This window comes from Petaurus breviceps, unplaced genomic scaffold (genome assembly GCF_028583685.1).
Source record: "Petaurus breviceps papuanus isolate PSGF00001 unplaced genomic scaffold, PetGlider_PUasm1.0 558, whole genome shotgun sequence".
In the NCBI taxonomy this organism is placed as follows: domain Eukaryota; kingdom Metazoa; phylum Chordata; class Mammalia; order Diprotodontia; family Petauridae; genus Petaurus; species Petaurus breviceps.
In genome coordinates, this window is record NW_027186376.1 from 13,874 (window position 1) to 33,317 (window position 19,444).

Genomic DNA, 19,444 nt, shown 5'->3' on the forward strand with positions numbered 1-19,444 from the left:
ACGGGATGCAGTGACTGGCTGGATGTGACAGAGCTAACTTGGCAGGGGCTGGGATCTGGGCGACAGGCCGAGGTGTGAGGACGTTCCCCATTTCTGCCACGGCTGCCCAAGACCACCACAGCTGGGCTTTGACGCTTCGCTGCAGTCCACCCTTGCCTCGAGCTTTCCCAGTGTGGGAAGGACACTTGTCTCTCCACAGATGCCTTGGCATCCCTTGGACCCATCACCCCCAGGAACATCTACGACACACACCTCACCCGACCTCAGGGGCATGGAGACTACAATTTGTTTCTGGTAACTTTAATCATAAAAACCAAAAACATTCATATAAATAAAACTGTTGTGTAAAATACAGTTAGTTGTTCTTTCTACTAAATCCCCTCTCCAACCCACACTCAAAAAATCACATAGAAAACCCGACAGAGAAATAAGTAGTACAAATACACGGGATCCCTGATGACTAGGTAGCTAGCGGCCTTGGGGCCCCTGCGGGGGCCAAGCAGGCCGCTGACACCCCTAAACCTGGTGCCCCTCCATGACCCACTGCCAGTGGCTATGGAGTGTAAGAAGGCGGAAGTGGCCTCCGCCGGGGCGGCTGCTTCCGCTGTCAGTCTGTTTAAGATGCAGTGGGTGAGTAAACTAGGTCAAGTGCGGAGGTCCTGCTATTCCCCCACTTCTTGGGGAGACAAGAAAGGGCAGTGATCACCTGTCCCCCCAGAGAGGTTCGGTCTTTTAGCCACTTGAATCTGGTCAGTGAGGAAGAGGAAGAGGAGCCCCTCCCTCGCCGTGCCCAGCAGGCAGGGAGTCCTCTTGAAAGGCTGTGGGAAGGGAAGCTCTGAAGAGCCAGGGGAGCCCTGGCCCTCCTCCCTTCCCAACTGGCTCGGGCTCCCACCTGAGGGATCTTTCCAAGAGGAAAGCCTCCCTTCCCCGACTGCCCCAGAGCCTGTTGCCCCCAAATTCCGACTCTTGGAGTGAGCCGGCAGACGCAAGGACACACACACACACACACACACACACACACACACACACACACACACAGACCCCACACAGACCCCACGTTTCCCTTCCAAAGCCAGGGCCTGCCTGAGGCTGCCCCGTCTGGGGGAAAGCCCACGGGGCGTGGAGGGCATGGGGGGCCGGGGCCTGTGTCAGGAACACTTCCAGACACACACGGCCAGGGTGCCCCCAAAGTACAGGTAGAGCAGATTCTTCACCTCGTGGGTGATCTCAAAGCCGAAGCCTTCACCAATCACCACGTGCCAGGAGGAGCCAAACTTCTTGTCCATGGTCTCTTTAATCATCTTGGCAGCGCTCTGCAAGGGACAAGGCCAGGGGCGTGTCATGAGAAGGGCTGGGGGGAACAGTTCTTATCTTCTTCAGGGGCTGAGATGGGCTGGGAGCCAAAGGAGTCACCCCAGAAAATCAGGAGAGCTCCCCTTTACAGCCGGGCGTATAACTCACCAAGTACCTTCCTTCAAAACATCCTGTGAGGTTGCTAGGACAAGCGAGCCTACTCCCATTTTATAGATGAGGAAAGTGAGTCTCAGAGAAGTGGAACAGTTTGCCCAAGGTCGCAGGACCAGAGAGTGGAGAAGTTCTCAGTTGGTCTGACTCCATGGCCCACCACCTACGGGTCAGGAGCCCTCGGCTGGCATCTGTCCCCCGGGGCTTAGGAACAAGCCCCCTTCACCTTTCTTGGCTTCAATTTCCTCATCGGGCCAATGGGGGCCAGTACGTGGCAGTGACCCTGCCCGTGTCACAAGGGGCTGTAGCCCAGAAAGTGCCACTCTAGGATGGAAGCCCCTGTGATGGTGATGCTGCCCAGCAGCTCTTGGAAGGAGGCAGGGTGCAACCAGGGGAGTCCTGCTGACTGCTGCTCAGGCTCTGCCTGCCTTACATGAAGAAGGACCGACGTGCCCCAATCCCATGTTCCCAGGGGGTGTGACACTGACCCTGCCTGCACGGGGACAAGGCTGACGACCTTTCCCTTCCAAGCACCCCCACCCATGGGCCTGGGGCCCTAGTCCCCAAACATGCTCAGACTTCCCTCAGGAAGTCAGGCCAGGGGTGCTGCAGAATCGCCACTCCCTGCTGGGACTGGCCCTGGTAGAGGCATTGCTGAGATTGCTTGAACCTCCCAAAAGCCTTTCTCCTTTCCCACATCATCCCTCCCCCTGAGCTAGGCCGTGGTGCCCTGCCCCCGCTCCCACTCTCATAGGAGGCAGCGTCATGGGTGGGCATGCCCCAAAGGGACAGGTACCTCGTTGTTGTTGGAGTATTTCTCACAGGCTGTAACACACAACTCCATGGTCTCCACTCTCATCTCTTCTGGCATGTCTGAGTGCTGGGGAGGAGGGAAGGACAGACAGACAGAGCTCAGCACAGGATGGGACAGTGTCTAGTTGGGGCTGATCTGCTTCTGTGCTCGAGAAGGGTGGTTTGTCGGCTACTCTGAGCACCGTGGGGGAGAGGCCCCGGGGTCTGGATACAGACATGATACGAGTGTCCTGAGATCAGCAGGGCATGCATCTGCCATGGTGGGGAAGCTGCGGCACAGATGGTCACAGATGCCCAAGCCAGGACCCAACCCAAGCCAGGGCTCCTCTTGCTCTACCCAGCCCAGGTGTTGTAGAGCACGTCACAGACGACCTCAGAGCACACCTGAATCGAGCTTCAGAGCTGAGGAAAGCCGCTCAGCTCTGATGAGAGTCCTGGATATTGTTTCTGAAAGGTCCCTTCCCCAAGGCTGCCTTTTGAGTATTTTTTTCCTTCCCTACCAGAACTTACTCTGACCAGAGGAAAGGTTTGTAGCCGCTTATAATCTGCGTCATCCTTCTTCCCTTCTTCTCCCATGATCCTTCCACTGTGAGTAGCTGGGGAAAGAGGAGTGCTCCTGGGGAGGTGCTAATGGTAGCAATTAGGGCGAGCCAGGAAGGGCTAGGGAGGCAGGCCCAGCTGTCTCGGAGGCAGGAGAAAATGTTCTCCCCCAGGGAATACTGCTGAAAACAGGAAAAGCCAGAAGAACAAAGAAAGTTGATTTTAAAACCACAAATCACAAATTGGAAAGGTCACAGACACGAGGTGATCTCCCCACCCCCGCTTTAACGCCTCCACTGTCCCTTCCCAAATGGCCAACTTGTCTGCAGATTGGAGGATGAGTCAACAGGAGATGCTGAGGCCTAAGGAAGAACACAGTGAAGGATGCTGCGGGCCCACGCTTCTCAGAGGGAGACATCTTAACCAGATGCCAGCAAGACTCTCAGCACAGTCTAGGGGATGGTATCAGACGATTCACTGAGGCGCCATGAGCACAGGCCATCGGCCTCCAGGGTGCTGGGCAGGGCACGGAGACTCCGCCCACAGACTGGCTGCAATTCATGCTCACGGGCAGCAGCTGGGCGGCTCTCCCCCTCCTCTGCTCCTTCTGAGTTCAACAGCTCATCGGCAAACTCTAGAGCTCCTTAGAAGGTTCTTTCCTCTCTGGTCTAGTTGAATAAGAGCACAGAAAGGTGGGGGCTCAACCCGGATCCACTCTGTGTCTGACTCTACCCTCTGTTTCTCGTTAGTCAAGTGGGGATCATACCTGCCCTACATCCCTCAAGAGAAGGGTGAAATCAAACGGCATATGTGAAAACATTCGGACAATTTTAAAACACCATATACACGGACCACTGCCCAGCAAGAGACCCGAGTTCTAGTCCCAGCCCTGTCGCTGATCCAACAGGGAGACCCTGGGAAAGTCACTTCCCTCATCTAGGCCTCATTTTTCTCATTTGTCAAAGAGGAAGCTTGCCTATGTGCCTTTGGAAGTCTCTCTGAGTTCTAAAACCCTCCTTAATTCCATGGTTATGAAGAGCAGGGCAGCAGCGGTGATATTTCGTGACGGTTTCCCTGAACAGACTGGCCTGCCTCATCTCTCTTCTTCATCGGAAATGTCGTGATCATTCGGCAGATTCTTTCCCTTAACTCCTGCCACTGCTCTTGGGCTTTTTATGGTAATAATTTCTGATAAAGTGACACATGCATGACATTTCATGGTGACAAAGAGCCTTCCCTCGCTGTCCCTCCCATCTCTGCCCTCACCTTCACTGAGACATACATTCCTTGGGAAGGTGTCCTCCATTGGGTGCTTCCACCTCCTCTCCCTCTCACCTGGTATTCACCCCACATACTCCGCTGAAGCTCCTGCCTCTCTCAGAGGTTACCAATGACTTCCCCATCATCAGATCTCATGGCCAGCCCTTTTCAGGATCCATTTCCCTCGATCACCTCCTGCTACTCAATGCCCTTTCCTTCTCTCCTTAGAACGGAACCCTGTATCTGTGTTAGATCCTTCTGCTTCTCCAAAAGCATGATCTCCACCTCCTTGGCTGGCTCCTTCTCTTCTCCCCAGCCTAGGTCCTCTTATCTCTTCTCTATGTACTCTCCTTCAGCTTCAATGCCCACCACGATGCAAATGACCTCTCAAGCTCTTCTCCAGACCTTTCGAGCACTAGACTTAAATTCCTGCCTGTAGATTGGCCATCTAAATGGTACCTCAGACTTAACATGTCCAAACACAGTCATTCCTCCTCATGGTGCCACCATTTCTGCCTAAGGGACAGCTATCTGCTGTCTCTCTTACACATGAATCTTCAACATTCTCTCTTTCTCTCACCTTTCCTAGACATTTAGCTACCAAGGCTTGTCAATTCTTCCTGCACAATGTTTCTGGCATTCTCTGCTTGACTTCCAATTCCAACTGACCTCATATTTCCACCCACCTGGACCAAGGCAACAGCTTTCTAAGAGATCTCTCTGCCTCCAGTCTTTCCCCTCCAGTCCAGCCTCCATTCAGCTTTGGGGCTAATCTTCCATCTGCATGAATCTTGTCACTCTGTTCCCATGGCTTTCTAAGGAAGGTTCAAGGTCTTCTGGTTAGCATTCCAAGCTCTTGGAACACTAATGCCCCCTGCCTCTCCAGTCCTACAGGGCCACATGTATTCCTGGATACCACCTACACTTTCCTATTTGGGAGGTTCTGTTCACACTGGTCCCTCTAACCCTCTTCTCCTCTTTACCTGCTGTTTACTCCAAAAAGCCTTCCTTAGTCCTCCATCAATATCAGTCTTTTCTCTAAGACCTCCCATAGCATACTGTGTTGCAATTCTTCCATGCTCTCATGTGCTGTACTGTACAGTGGAGTCAGGGAGGTCTGGGTTCAAATCAGCCTCACACACTTAGCAGCTGTGTGGCCATGGGTAGGTCAATTAATCTCTCTGTGTTTCCATTCATTCAGCTGTAAAACGATGAAGCTGAACATGGCGGCCTTTATGGCTCCCTTCCTATTCTGGGATCTAGGAAGCTGTCTTTCTTCCAGTTTGGGCACCCCTCCATCCATGCAGTCTGTAACCCCTCTGTAACTCAGCAGATGCTCCTTGAAGTCTGTCCAGCTGGTGTCAGGTCACTCTGTGAGCATAACATTCAAAGTCCCAGCATCATCTCCCCTTCCCCCAATGAGGCGTTAGGTGAGGCATCTAGGGAAGGATATTTGTCTATCCCTACTAGAGTAAGAGCCAATCTACATTTGTTATTTTCCCCAAGTAAGACTTAGCATAGCCCTACACACAGTAGGCATTTGCTAGAGAACCTCTGACTTCTGGTTGGTGACTGATTGCCCAGCTCCAAGGGGCCTCAATGATTCTCACTTGGGAACTCCTCCTCTGTGCTCTCTGCTCCCATAAGAACAGAAGCTTCTTGAAGACAGGAACTGTCTGCATTCAGTACTTTGCACATAGTAAGTACTAATTCTCTCTCTGTGTGTTTCTCTTTCTCCCTCCCCCTCCTCTCCCTCTCCGAGTCACAGCCTTCCCAGCAGGAAGGATATGATCTGGTGGTGGCCCACAGCGACCAGTGCACAATGGTCACCCAAGGAGCAGCAGAAGGGAGAGTTACTAGGCTAACGCACTCCAGGTAGGGAGCTGACGAAATAGTGTCCTCTCCTCTTTGATGCCTGATGGCTTTCTGTGCCACTGCTCCACCCATGTTAGGGTCACCTCCAATGGCTGGCTCTTCTCCCCTGGCCTCAGATGAGTGGCCTAGGCTGTGGTGGGGAGCCTGGCACAGGGATGAGGCTGGTTCTCTCCTCCTGTCTCACTCACCCCAGGCCAAGGCTGGGTCTTCTGGATGAAGACTGTTATCTCTTGTTTGCTGTGCGCAAGGCTGGCAACTTCCCCAGTAAAACCTCACTTGACTTTGGCTCAGGACTGTCATCTGGCCCCTCCAGTGTCACTGCAGCTCCTTGCTTCTCACTTCTACCTTCCCTTCATTAATAAAGGCTGAGGTCAGGGTTGGAAGCCTGCTGCCCTTCCTGTGAGGTTCAGGGCCATCCAGACATCTGCACTCCGGACACCCAGAGGGAATGGCCTAAGAAGGCATTTCAAAGATGGCAGCCTCCTGTTCCTCATTCTAATAACTCACCTTAGGACAGAATGCCAAAACGCTGATCTCACCGCTCTAGGAATCACAAGGCACTACTGCTATGGTCTCCTTTTTAAAGACAAGGAAACTGAAGGTCAGAGGCATTAAGGGTGGCCCAAGGGCACACAGATGGAGTGCCTCAACTGAGACTCAGCTGTTTACATTTCTGAACTCCAGTTTCTTTATCCATAAAATGGGGTCAGTGCCTCGTTCACAGAGTGACTATGAAGAAAGCACTTTGTAAAACTTATTAAAGTGTTGTCAGAATGTCAGTTATGATGACAACTGACTAAATGACCTTGGTCAGTCTCTTCTTCCGTAAAATGGGGATGTCTCACTCACTTTGGTGGTGTGAAGATAATATTTTCTACACTGTAAAGTGCCATATAAAGGATTACACTCTGATAATAAGGTGGCTAACATTCATGATTTTCTTTCATTCTTACTGAAAGAATGATACCAGATTTAATTTAGTTTTAAAAAATTTCCAATAAAAATAAACTTAGCATCCCACACAGCACGAAGGCGAGAAAACCCACTCTTCAGAGCCCTTTGGGTCCTTATGTGTAACTAGTTCTTAATAACCTTATTCATCTTGCATGCCAATAAACATGAGCTGAGGGGGCCAGCAAGGAATCAGGTCAGGCTTAAAAGAAAGCATTTTAATAATTTAAAACGGGACCGCAGCCCTAATCCTGATTACTTCAGCTACCTCCGAGAGCCAGCTTTGACAAAATCCATTACTGTCCTGGAACAGCAGGCCACTGATGGCCCTCATCCCCTCTCCTTTTGATTATTCTCATTGATAGTCTACCCGGGAGCACTTTCCAACAATCTTCCAGTCAATGCCCTATACAAAGGCTTCTCCTAGGCAACAGGAGCCCAGAAGATCAGACTCTCTCTGTACATGGCCCAGACATTTCAAAATGTGACCCTGTTCTTGAGATTCATCATGAAGCTTAGGTCACTACTTAGAGCTTTGTCTGGGAGAAACACTGGGAAAACCATTACAAACCAGAATTGTTAGAGGGGCCTGAGCAAACAGATCCAACAGGCATTTATTAGGCACCTACAGTGGGCAGAGCACAGAGATCACCTAGTCCAGTGCCTTCACTGTACAAAAGAGAGCTCAGAGGCTTGGGTGTGGTGAGCAGTGGGCAGGTATTCAAGGAGCCAGCCCAGGACAGAAGAGTGAGCAGCCCCCAAGTCTCAGACCCCAGGGCTTTGGGCTGCTCAGCTCTGGATCTTTCTAACCCCATACTTCCTTCTTGTTCACAGTCATGTTTCTATGGCAGCCAGAAATGAAATACTTCTATTTCAGAAGAGTCCTTCCTCCAATCCTCTCCATTCACCGCAAAGAGAGGATGCAGACAGACTCAGCCCCATTGACCATTCTTAACTGGGAGAAGACTCAGACACTTAGGAGCTCTCAGGAATACACTGCTGGGGGCAGAATGGAAGGTGGCAAGGCCCCTCTCGCTGCACCCAACCATTCATTCAATTGTGTGCAGAACACCCTCCTCAAGAAGGGGGTTACAAGGACGTGTAGATGCACACACAGCACCCCCCCCCCCCAGGAATGGGTACTCCAGTTATTACAGAACAAGGTATAGACAGGTCTGTGCCCACTTCTGTCCATCTCCCTCAGACCACATGTTATTACACGTACCCCCACAGTTCCACCTCTCTCCACCCCCCTCGCTTTTCCACTTCTTGGCTAATATTGTAGAGAAGCAAAGAAACAGGACATTAAGGCAGACACACCAAGGATCTTCAGAACTCCAAGGGTCCCAAGTAAGAGAAGGAGACCTCCGGCTGCCTATTCTCTAGTACTGGGGGTTGGGGGGGTTCTATACAGTGACAAGGCCATCTATGGACATGACCATCGTCGCTACATCCCCTTCTGGAAGAGGATACACACTTGTTAAAGAAATGCCTCTGAGCTGGGGGTGGAGGTGGGGTGGGGTGGGGGGGTCTATGGTTCATTCCCCCCACCAGGTGGTGGGGGGCTTCAGGAGCCTGAAAATCTGCAAGGTGAACATGGATCACCACTTGCCAGAGATCAAGAGATCAGCCATTGTTAGAGGGATCTTACTGGGTATCTACCAAGGGGCATCAAAACTGAACAGAAATGGGGGCCACTAAACCTACCTAAAGATCCTTACAGCGCCCAGTGATCCACTTTTAAAGTGTAATCTATGTTTTGCTGAATTTTAATTTTGTCATACATTTCCCAGTTAATTACATTTTAATCTGGCTCAGGCCACACGGGGGGAGGGAGGGACCTGTGGCCTAGAGGATGCATGTGGCCCTCTAGGTCCTCAAGTGCAGTCCTTTGACTGAATCCAGACTTCACAGAACAAAACCCCTTCATAAAAGGGTCTGTTCTATACAACTTGGACTCGGTCAAAGGGCCAGACTTGAGCACCTAGAAGGCCACAGGCTCCTCCTCCCCCTGAAGTGTTGCTGTGTACAGGTGGCTGATGGGCCATGTCACTGACACCGCTGCTCTAGACTGAGCCCCTCATTTTACAGACAGAGTGAAGTGAAGCCACTTACACATGGCCTTTTGGACTCCAGATCCAACACTCTTTGCACTGAGGCAGACTGAAGGGCAGACTGGGCTGGAGGACATCCACCATATTGCCCTACTCTCAAATTCTGAGAGGTGAGGAAGCTTTCACCCCCATTTTAACTGGTCTCAATTCCTACCAAGTGGCTCCCAATCTCAGCCTGTCCTGTGCTGTCTCTGGCTGCTGTTCCCACCGGCCCCATCCCCAGGGCCCCCTCTCCTCCACCTCCTTTTATTTACTGAGCGAACTGCCCAAGCTTTTCCAGGTGCTTGGCAAGCTCTTGGTGCAGCGATGGACAGAAGCTGCATCTCCTGACTCAAGGCCTGGTGCTTGTCCTACTGTGGCATGCTGCAAGAAGGCACAGTCTTCCCACAAGCTCTGCCTCTTAGAGTTCTTTATATACACAAATCACAAATAACCAGAATACAAGAAAGTGATTAAGCGAGCTTGATTAAGAATCAAGTCCCATAGGAAAAGTATGAGCAAAAAGTGCAAAGAGAATTCAGAGGAGGGGAGATCACTTCATAGAAGTGGCACTTTAGCTGGGCCTTGTAAAATGGGAAGGGTTTTAATAGGAAGAGTGGGGAGGGAGAACATTCTGGATGGAGACGTCAGTATGAGCACAGCGGAAAGCACAGGGCATGTTAGTGAGTATTTGGTCCAACCCTCTGATGTGTGTGTCCCGGAACAGTGGGAGACCACGGTGGGAAGTCAGACACATGCTCCGGGGCTTTTTTAATAGGCAATGGGGAGCCCTTCAAGGTTTCTGATAATCAGAGCTGTGTTTGGGGAAGATTCCGCAAAGACATGTCGGATGGATTGTAGGCAGAGTGAACAGTTAGGGGTTAGTGTGACAATGGAGCCAAGATAGGATAAGGGCATGTTTTCAGACAATGGCAGGGACAGAAAAAGGACATCATAGGGGAGGGGTTTCCTCTTCAGACATAGATTGGACCAGATGACTTCTGAGACCCCCTCCAATTCTGTGGCACTTTCTGGCCTCATCTCCCATCATGACTTTCCTCAGGCTACTTTGTCCAACTAAATGGAAGTGATTACTACTCTTTTCTGACCCTGCTTCTCCAGCCCTAGTGTATGATCAGTATTTATGACATTCCCTACACAAGGAATAGCCACTGCTCCTCTTTATGGTTACCAGGGGCATACAACATGTATACAGATAGAAGTGTTTGAAAAATAAATACAATGTAATTCTGAGATACTGAGAACTTGGTGAACTAGAATCACAGACTTAAGAGTCAGAAGGACCTTACAGGCCATTGAGTTCAACCCGGTCACTTTACATGTGAGGAGACTGGCACAGAGAGGTTAAGAGACTTTCTCAGAGCCACAAAGCTAACCCAGATCCTTCACCTGCCTGTTGAAGCAGGTGGCCCCTGAGCTGAGTCTTGAAAGTCATTAGCGAGTCTAAAAGGCTGGAGAACATTTCAGGGGACAGGTTGTACAGTCATGGAAACGGGAGGAGGAGGTGGTGAAATGTTGTGTATGGGAAAACAGTGAAGTAGGCCAGTCTGGCTGAAACAGTATGTGAGGGGGAGTGATGTGTAATCTGCTGGAAAGAGGCTGGAGTCAGACTGTGAAAGGCTTTAAATGCCAAACAGAGGAGTTTACATTTTATTCTCCAAGTAATAAGGAACCTTCTTGAGCAGAAATTGAGACCAGTGCTAAAGGAATATCAATTTGGCAGTGGTCAGGAGGATGGACTGGAGGAGGCAGAAGCTGTGTACAAAGAGACCAATTAGGAGACTGGCAAAAGTCTAGGAAAGAGGGGAACTGAACAAGGGTGGCTGTGGTGTGAATGGAGAGAAGGGGACAGGTGCTGGAGAGATAGAGAATTGGATATGGAGCATAATAAGAGTGAAGTGGTGTCCTCAAGGCTTTGGAGGTGCGTCACCGGGAGACTGGAGGCATATCCAGTGGGAATAGGGCAAAGAGAATATGTTCCATTTTGGACATGTTGCACTGGAGATGTCTACGTGACAGATTCAGGCCTAGTACTTAGGAGAGAAATGAGGGCTGGATACATGGATTGGAGAGTCATCTGTATGGAGATGATGGCTGAAGTTGTAGAGACTGGTGAGAATATGAAGAGAGCCAGTGGGGAGAGAGAGGGAAAGAGGAAGAGAAGGGAAGACAGAGAGAGAGAGAGAGACAGACAGACAGACAGACAGACAGACAGAACACTACCACAGAAACCCATGGAGGAAAGATAATCCAGAAGGACGAGGTAGTTAACAGTGTCAAAGGGTGCAAAGAGGTCAAGATGAGGAAAGAAAAAAGCCATTGAATTTAGCTTCACAGAGATCCCTGGAGGGGCAGTTTCAGACAAGGAGACTGGGAGGAAGCCAGCCGGATTGCAAGGGGTTGAGAAATGAATGGATATTAGAAAAGAGAGACAGAAAAGTGAAAGGTTGGAGGGAGGTAGAAGCAACATGAGGGAAAGTGGAAGTGGTGGTGCCAGGGAGCGGAAGCTGAACTGGCAAGGCCGGGAAAGGAAAGAGAAAGGCATTAAAGGATCACAGTTGGGGTGAGGGTGGGGGGGCGCGAGAAAGATCAGGTGAAGGCCCAGCATTTTCAAAGGGCTGCCAGGAGAAGACACGTTTGCAGGCAGAAGGAAGAAGCTACTGGGTAAGAGAGAATACAAATTAAGGAGACACAAGGAAGGGCCGAGTTTCGGGTGAGAACACAAGAGAGAGGGCAAAGGCACAAGAAGAGGGACAAAAGAAGGGTCCCCTGGAGCGAGGCAGGAGGGGATGCCCGGTGACGTAGACGGGACTGGGCAGAAGAGCTTGTTGGATGAAATGAATTGGGACAAAATCAGAAAGGGCCATTTCTGGGGAAGGAGCCCAAGCAGCATTCTGGGCAAATGGAGTCTTGGGGTCATGGATCTGGAGCTGGACAGATCCACAAGGCCAGCCAAGCCAACCCCTGGTTTTACAGAGGAGGAAACTGAGGCACAGGGGTGCAGGGGCTCCCCGGGGGCACAGAGCGAGTCTCCCGGCCAGGGCTGGAATCCAGGTCACGGATCTGGGGATGGAGGGGGCACTGGAGGACTTCTAAGCCAACCCCTGGTTTTACAGCGGAGGAAACTGAGGCACAGGGGTGCAGGGGCTCCTCCGGGGTGAGCGGCCCGGACGGGGTCGGAATCCAGGTCACGGATCTGGGGCCTCGGGGGCTGACCCCTCGCTTTGCAGACGGGTAAACTGAGGCCAGCCGAGGGGCAGCGCCTCGCCGGGGCGGGCTAGCCCGGCGGCCATGGGTGCGCAGGGGGTCCCAGGCCGCCCGCGCCCGGGGCCTGCGAGTCGAGGCCGCGCGGCTCCGGGGGCTCCGAGGCCGGTGCCGTGAGGGCCTGGGGCGGGGGCCGGACACGGCCGCGGGGCGCCCTCCCCCAGCCCCCCGGGGCCGCCCTCACCTGCTCCCGCCGCCGAGGCCCCAGCGCCGCCGCAGCCGCCGCTTCCCTTTCGTTGTCAGGGAGGGAAACAAGATTGTCTTAGCAACCGGCACCGGAAGTCCCGCCCCGAAGAGAAGCTTCGGCGGAGGTCGGACGCATGATTGGTGCCGCGGACTGTCAATCATACGGATGGGGCCTTGACTAAGAAGGCCGGAGCTCGGAAGAGAGGAAAGGGGCGGGGCCTCTCTTAGAGCTGCCCGGGACGCGCCTGAGCAACTGGGCGGCAAATCTCCAACTTCGTTCTACTAACTTCAATGGCCCTTTGTTCGGCGTATTCCGTGCGCAGGCGCGGCCCAGACCCTGCCCGCAGGAGGGGTACAGCCAGCCGGGTGGGGCTGACAGCTAGACGCTCGCAGCCGGTGGAAGGGTCCCTGAACTTGCCCTTGTTAAGGGCTTGGTTCCACATCCTGGTCTCCCCGCGGGCTAGCCCGGGAGGCTCTTTGCAAGTCGCTTAACCTCAGTGACCGCCCTGTTTACTCCTCTGTACAAGGGTCTCCAGACCCAGTGACCTTCAAAGCCCATGCCCGGCGCCCTCCCATCAGGGAGCCGCCTCCCACCCGGCGGGACACCGGGGCGTGCCCAGCACCGTCTCTGTCCAGCTAGGCTTGCTTGCCTGGGTGGCTAGAGTGGGACCTCATGGAGGAAGAGCATGGGGAGGCATGGCCAGGACCGTGCCATGGGGGCGCAGGAGGAGCCCCGGGGGACCTCCTCATTCACTGGGAATGACCCCGAGCCAAGCGCCCCGCAGGCAGGCGCATTCTTTGTGTCCGTCCGCTGCAGCCCTGCTCCGGGGGGGCCAGTCCTGGCTCCTCTTTTCGTCTCCTCCTTGGATTTCTTGGCATTTTAGTTGACGAGGAGACCATCCTTGGTCTCTCCCGGCGCTTCTGTTGATGACGGGTGGTTGATGATGGTAGAATGGTTGTTCTGACAAGTTACACACAGTGCACAAATGGGGAATCATTTTCAGGTAGTGATTAACATACACATAGTTCTAAGGGGCCGGCTAGGTGACACACTGGATAGAGCACCAGGTCTGGAGGAAGACTCCTCTTCCTAAATTCAAATCTGGCCTCACACACTTGCTAGCCGTGTGACCCCGGGCAAGTCATTTCACCCTGTTTGCCTCAGTTTTCTCATCTGTAAAATGAGGGAGAAGGACATGGCAAACCACTCCTGTGTCTTTGCTAAGGAAACCCCAAATGGGGTCATAAAGAATTGGGCGTGACTGAAATGACTAAGCCACAAGTTTAGAGTGGGAGGGCCTTGTGAAGATAGAGAGACATTAAGTCTTAACTCTGTGCTTATTCCTGGGGTCACAAAGAAAGGCAAAACCGGTACCTGCCCTCAAGGAGCTTCTGTTCTATGGGGGAGACATCATAGAGGTAACCAGGTGTGTACATACAGTGAAGTCCCTTACTCAGTTCAGTAATGTAACAAACAATAGTGTTACAATCCATGTGTGTATACATGTATGTGCTTTTATACATATATGTGTGTACTTATTTTTGCTATTGATACAAACAGTTCTACCCTTAATTACAACTGTCTATACAGTGAAGTTACACAGATAAGATCACATCTCACAGGGGCTATAGTTTGACCCCCTAGACCAGGGATGGGGAATCTATGACCCTCTAGGTCCTCAAGTACAGCCCTTTAACAAAATTCAAACTTCACAGAACAAATACCCTTCATAAAAGCATGTATTCTGTAAAACTTAAACTCAGTCGAAAAGCCACACCCAAGGACCTAGAAGGCCACAGGTTCCCCACCCCTACACCTAGACACTGTGAAAGTATTTTGTAAACTATAACTTGCCAGGTACAGATGAGAGACAACCATTGGTCCAATGGGAAAGCATGGAGAATTGTACCTGGTATTGGTTTGGGGATCAGAAGTCCTAAACTCTAATCTTTACTCTGGCACTTCGGGCTTCCGCCACTGCCTTGGGGACCACTGGCCCCACTCACTACAATATTGAGGACACTGCTCCCTTTGCTGTTGATGATAGCTGATGGTTCTAAAGCACAGGAAACATTGAAAAGCACTTTGCATGCATTAATTATTTTAGGAGAATTTTTTGGGTCCCCCATCACTGAAGATCCGTGATGGCCGACCACTTGTCAGAGATCAGAGAATCATAGGCTTTGAACTGGGAGGGCCCTCAGGAATCATCTAGTCCATCCTCCTCATATTTATAGGTAAGGAAACTGCAGCCCAAGGAATTTGAGGTTCTCCAGGTTATGCAAATCAGAAATGGAATTTAAAACCATGTTCTCTACCTGTACAGCTAGGCTTCTCTCCACTGGACCACGTTGCTATGTTTGTCTCCTCAGAATTGTCTTCTTCAGAGACTCCCTCCCTCTTGAGTCAACTCACTCTGCAGATTTTCAGGGCATGAGATTTTATTTCTCTCTTTCCCTTGAATTCTTGAAACTTGTTCTCCCGAAGTCTGTATTCTGCATTGGATTATGTCCAATCTGTCCTTCTCACCTCATTGAGCTCCAATCAATGAATAAACAAGCATTTATTGAACACCTACTATATGTCTAGCACTGTGCCAGGCGCTGGAAATATGAAGACAAAAATGAAATAGTCCTGTCCTCAGGGAGTTTGCATTTTACAGGTAGTCTATTCCACCCAAGGTTTTCCTAGTTTCTACTTTAGCAACCAATGCCTCATTCTGGTTCAAAATCAAATTCAGAATAACAGAGCCCATCATGAAATCCTTCACCTTCCGAAGGATGGAATTATCGTTAAAGCAAGGTTGAGAAAGTCCTTAGCTTCTTTGCTTTAGCACACACAGAGAGCTCCAACAGATGTCCAGATAAGGCCCCCATTACAAGCCTCCCTTGCCTCCATGCCAGCTTGGGGTATGTTGCCAGAACTCAAGATCCAATTATCCCTTCTGGCAGAGTAGTTTATTACACGTTCAGTCTCTCCCTCACTTGGCCTTGAACCAAATGATCCCCATGATTCTTCTCTCCTTCCATTTGGTGGATTTCCTCCAAGAAGTGTATCTAGAAGATACATTGACTTCCCCTCTTATCTAATCTGTTCCTTTTCAATAAAGTCTACCCTTCTATCCAAGGACTCTGGAGCCTGCGTTTCCCTTATTAGGGTTTCTTTGTTATTGTTTCTGCACAGGGACTCCTTCTGTTTGTGGGGGTGGGGCATTCAGACATCCTCTCTAAGGCAGAGATGGATCCTTTCTTCTTGGTAGAGCCCACCAAAATTTCTAGCACTAATTTGTTAGGGAATGGGACTAGTAGGGAGTACTAAAAAGGAGAGGAGTAAGTTGGAGGTGGTGCCGAGGCTTGGAAGCCATATTCCTAGGATGTATCAGGAATAAGAGAGTTGAGATTAGAATTAAAACAGATCAGAGGTCATGGTTTTCCTTCTTTTGGGGATGATCTTAGGCTACTTTAACAGAAACCTCATATTTATGAAAAGGAAGGAGGTCAGACAACAGATGTGCTGTCTGGGTTTCTCAAACTGCTTTGTCTTCTCTTAAAATTTGTTACACGAGATGACTCTTCAGGTAGGTGAGGGATGTATTCTGAAATGAAAGGGGCATCAAACAGAAGATACTTACATAAAGAAGTCTGGTTTTTTTTAAAGGAAGGAAGTAATAGTGTCACTCTCCTTGGTCAGACCTTTTGGGAGGGTCACAGTCAGTTACCTTTGAGGGAGGAAATTGGCAAAGGGGGGTGATTAGTCTGATGGGAGGGACCAGAGCTCATGCCACATGAGGATTGGTGGGACCTGATGGTTTCCTTCAAAGAACTGAAATGCTTTGGGTTGGAAGAGACTTTAGTCTTATTCTTCCTGGCTCCAGGGGACAGGAGAGATGGGTGGAAATCCCAAGAGAGCAGATTTCTTTAACGTTCAATGAGCAACTTCCAAACAGTTAAAGTTGCAAAGAAATGGAAAGGGCTGGCTTGTGCATGGCCACTGCTTAAGGAATTCCTGTTTCAGTGGGAGTGGCACTAAATGTGTGCTGATCTATTGATCCATCACTTCTGAAGCTGTAGGGTCATTTAGAGCAAGAAGGAAGGGACAAGCCATCTAGCCAACTCCCTCATTTTCCAGATGAGGAAACTGAGACCTAGGGAGATCAAGCACTTTGCCCAGGGTCACAAAAGTAGCGATTATCAAAGGCAGGATTTGAATCCACTTTCTCCTAGTTAAATCCAGAGCCAGGCTTCTTTCCTCTATCTCTTACAGCTCTTAGACCTGATGGGAAAGTTTAGGATTCGCCTCTGTGAATGGGAGCCCCTGAGCATAGGTCAGATGGGGAAGGCAGCAGGATCCTGCAGTGGGAATGCTGCCTTAGCATGTGGGGCGGGAGCTTGGCTTTCTTGGGGCTTGCCTCAACTTCTTCCCATCCCAACGGGTACCCCAAGCCCTCTAGTAGCCCCTTCATGCTCTGCAATGACGAGCCACATGGAAAGAGCAGACAGATTGTCAACAAAAGTCAGTTGACTGGACATAGGTTTGAGTCCTGCCCCTGCTGTTTACTGGTGGTGTGACCCTGGACCAGTCTCTTCATCTCTCCAGATCTCAGCTGGCTCATCTGTCAACTGAGGATGGTCATACTTGAATGACTTCACTTCTCAGGGACATTTGCCTTGAAAACCTGTGTATAGTATTATGGAAGTAAATGTTCTCTAAAGCCCTCTCTGGCTAGAGGTTCATGATCTATGTGTAGCTGAATGGGGTCTGTCCCAGGGAGCATGCATCCAGAACTTCCCTGGAAGTTTCTGTAGACTCCAAGGACATGGTGACTCAATGTTGCAGTCTTTGGGGAATATTCAGATTGTTTCTGGCCATATGGTTTCCCGGTGCAAATAAAGGACTTGGTAAAGCTTGAGTGGTCCCTTGCCCATCCGCTATCCCATGACATTGATGGAGGGGGCAGATTACGACATCAGAAATAGGACTCTGGCTCTGCCCTGTTGGCTACAATTCTCCTGGTAAGTGGGAACCTCTTTGTCTTGACATAAGCATGTGTAGGGGGTAAAGGGACAGGGAGAGAATGCACTGATAGTCTCCCTTTACCCTGCTTCTGTCTCCCCCACTCCTACCCCCACCAGGAATCATGGACTCAACTAGGAGAGCCTACCCATAAGTCTTTGCTCAGCCTTTTTTGTTTGTTTGTTTGGTTTCATTTTGTGCTTCTTTCCTGAATAGGCATCAGCCCCAAGGTGGGCAGGTGCAGGATGACAGGTGACTGTGAGTTCCAAAGGTTCAAGGAGAAGGGCAGGGGAGAATGGTTGTCTGTGGCAGGTGCGGGAGGAAGGGAGCAGCTGAGCAGGAAGTCCAGAAGAGGTTTTGGTTTGGAAAGGAGTGAAAGGGCAGAACAGAGGTGAAATGTAAACTGTTTAATCAGTTCTCACAAACTGCTTTATGGTCTTGTGAACAAACGAACAAAGGAATGAATGAATGAAAAAGCATTTATCATGCCCTTATAATGTGTAAAGCACAGTGCTAAGCTCTGGGGATACAAACAGAGAAACAAGACAGTGCCTGTCCTCAAGGAGGTTTACATTCTAATAGAGAAAATATAGAGGAGAATTCAACTGCAAGTGAGATGGAAAGATCCCTGTGCCTGGAGTTATGTTTAGTTACTGAATCCTGCTAATGCATGCTTCTAAGTTTTAAATAATTTAGTCTTTCTTGTGTTTGTAGGAGGAAACATGTCCCATACCTGATTCATGCTGTACACTGAATTCCATTTTTATCCTGCTCCCCTTGACCTCTTTTTGGAGAGAACCTGGCCATGAGTCACAATCTAATTTAGGATGAAGGACTAGACTTGGAATTTCAGAAACTTCCTCTGCCAGTATAGGTGGGCACCTTTTTGGCAACTTAGTCTTGGAGACTTATCCAAGATCACACAACCAGTATGGTTCAGAGGCAAGACTTGAACCTAGGTCTATCCAAGGCAAGTTCCTTATTCATTATTCCATGGAGGTTTTTATAATCTAACTTATAATTAAAACTGCATCTGGGTCACAGAGGCGAGTGACTCAATGAACCAATGACTGTAAGAAAAGGGAACCCCTGTATCAACAGGGTCAGGTGCTCCAGGACCACATGCCTGGGTGTAGAACAAAAGCTCCCCAGTTCCTGTGGACCCAGCCAAAAGTGCCTTGGTATGGGCTGCTGCCCCCTTCTGGACTCTTCTCTCTCCTCACCTTTACCTTCTAAAGCTCCAGGTTTAAGCTCGAGTGCTACCTTCTACATGAAGGGTCCTCCTCCCCCAGGCACCTTTTAGTGCCCTACCTCCCACAAATAATTCTGAATTTATTTTGTATAGACTTATGCAGTTGGGTGGTAAAACCAATCTCCCTCCAGGAAGGAAGAGACTCTGAGACCTAGTTACATGAAGTCTGGGAGATGTGATCTGAAGCAGATAGTGCCGATTCCTCTCGCCCAAAGAAACATCATGGACACATATACAGGGGGCTGAGAGTGGCAGAGTATAGTATGTTAGTTGGAGAGATGGACTGGTTGTGTGTGTTCTAAATGGACACCAAAACTAGATTGCTGAAAAGATGGCATGAAGAGTCAAGCCTTTGCCATTTGTTCAGACCCCTCAGAAAGGGGGCAACTAAAGAAAAAAGAAAAGGGAGCGGCTGAAAGAGCTGGAGTTCTGACCTGAGACTGAAAAAGGCAGCGATTTGGTTTAGCTCCCCGCCCCCTGCTTCTTCTTGGTGATGGCAAGCATTCATGCCAAGATTCTCTGTGAAGTTGTCTGTAATTCCTGATTTAGATAGTACTTTAAAAACTAGGTTACTGCAGTTAAGAACTACCCTTTGAAACTGCTTTTGGTTCAGGTGAGTGGTTAATGGCTACAGAAAGGAGGAATAAGGTTGGTATAGAGGAGGGAGAGAGAGAGAGAGAGAGAGAGAGAGAGAGAGAGAGAGAGAGAGAG

At 50.2% G+C, this 19,444-nt stretch overlaps 1 protein-coding gene across 2 annotated transcripts; it reads right to left on the reverse strand.

Moving 5' to 3' along the window:
- Positions 1–284: 284 nt before the first annotated feature.
- On the reverse strand, positions 285–12,580 carry DNAL4 (dynein axonemal light chain 4). 2 transcript variants are annotated; one of them, XM_069102839.1, is made up of 4 exons: positions 12,466–12,580; positions 2,788–2,999; positions 2,261–2,344; positions 285–1,313 (listed from the first exon to the last, which is right to left on the reverse strand). In XM_069102839.1, exons 2-4 carry the CDS (start codon positions 2,851–2,853, stop codon positions 1,149–1,151), a joined length of 315 nt encoding a protein of 104 aa, XP_068958940.1. In that variant the 5' UTR covers positions 2,854–2,999; positions 12,466–12,580; the 3' UTR covers positions 285–1,148. The 2 variants fall into 2 exon arrangements, with proteins under 2 accessions (XP_068958940.1, XP_068958941.1); XM_069102840.1 differs by having other exon boundaries at positions 2,788–2,996; positions 12,466–12,578.
- Positions 12,581–19,444: the final 6,864 nt, after the last annotated feature.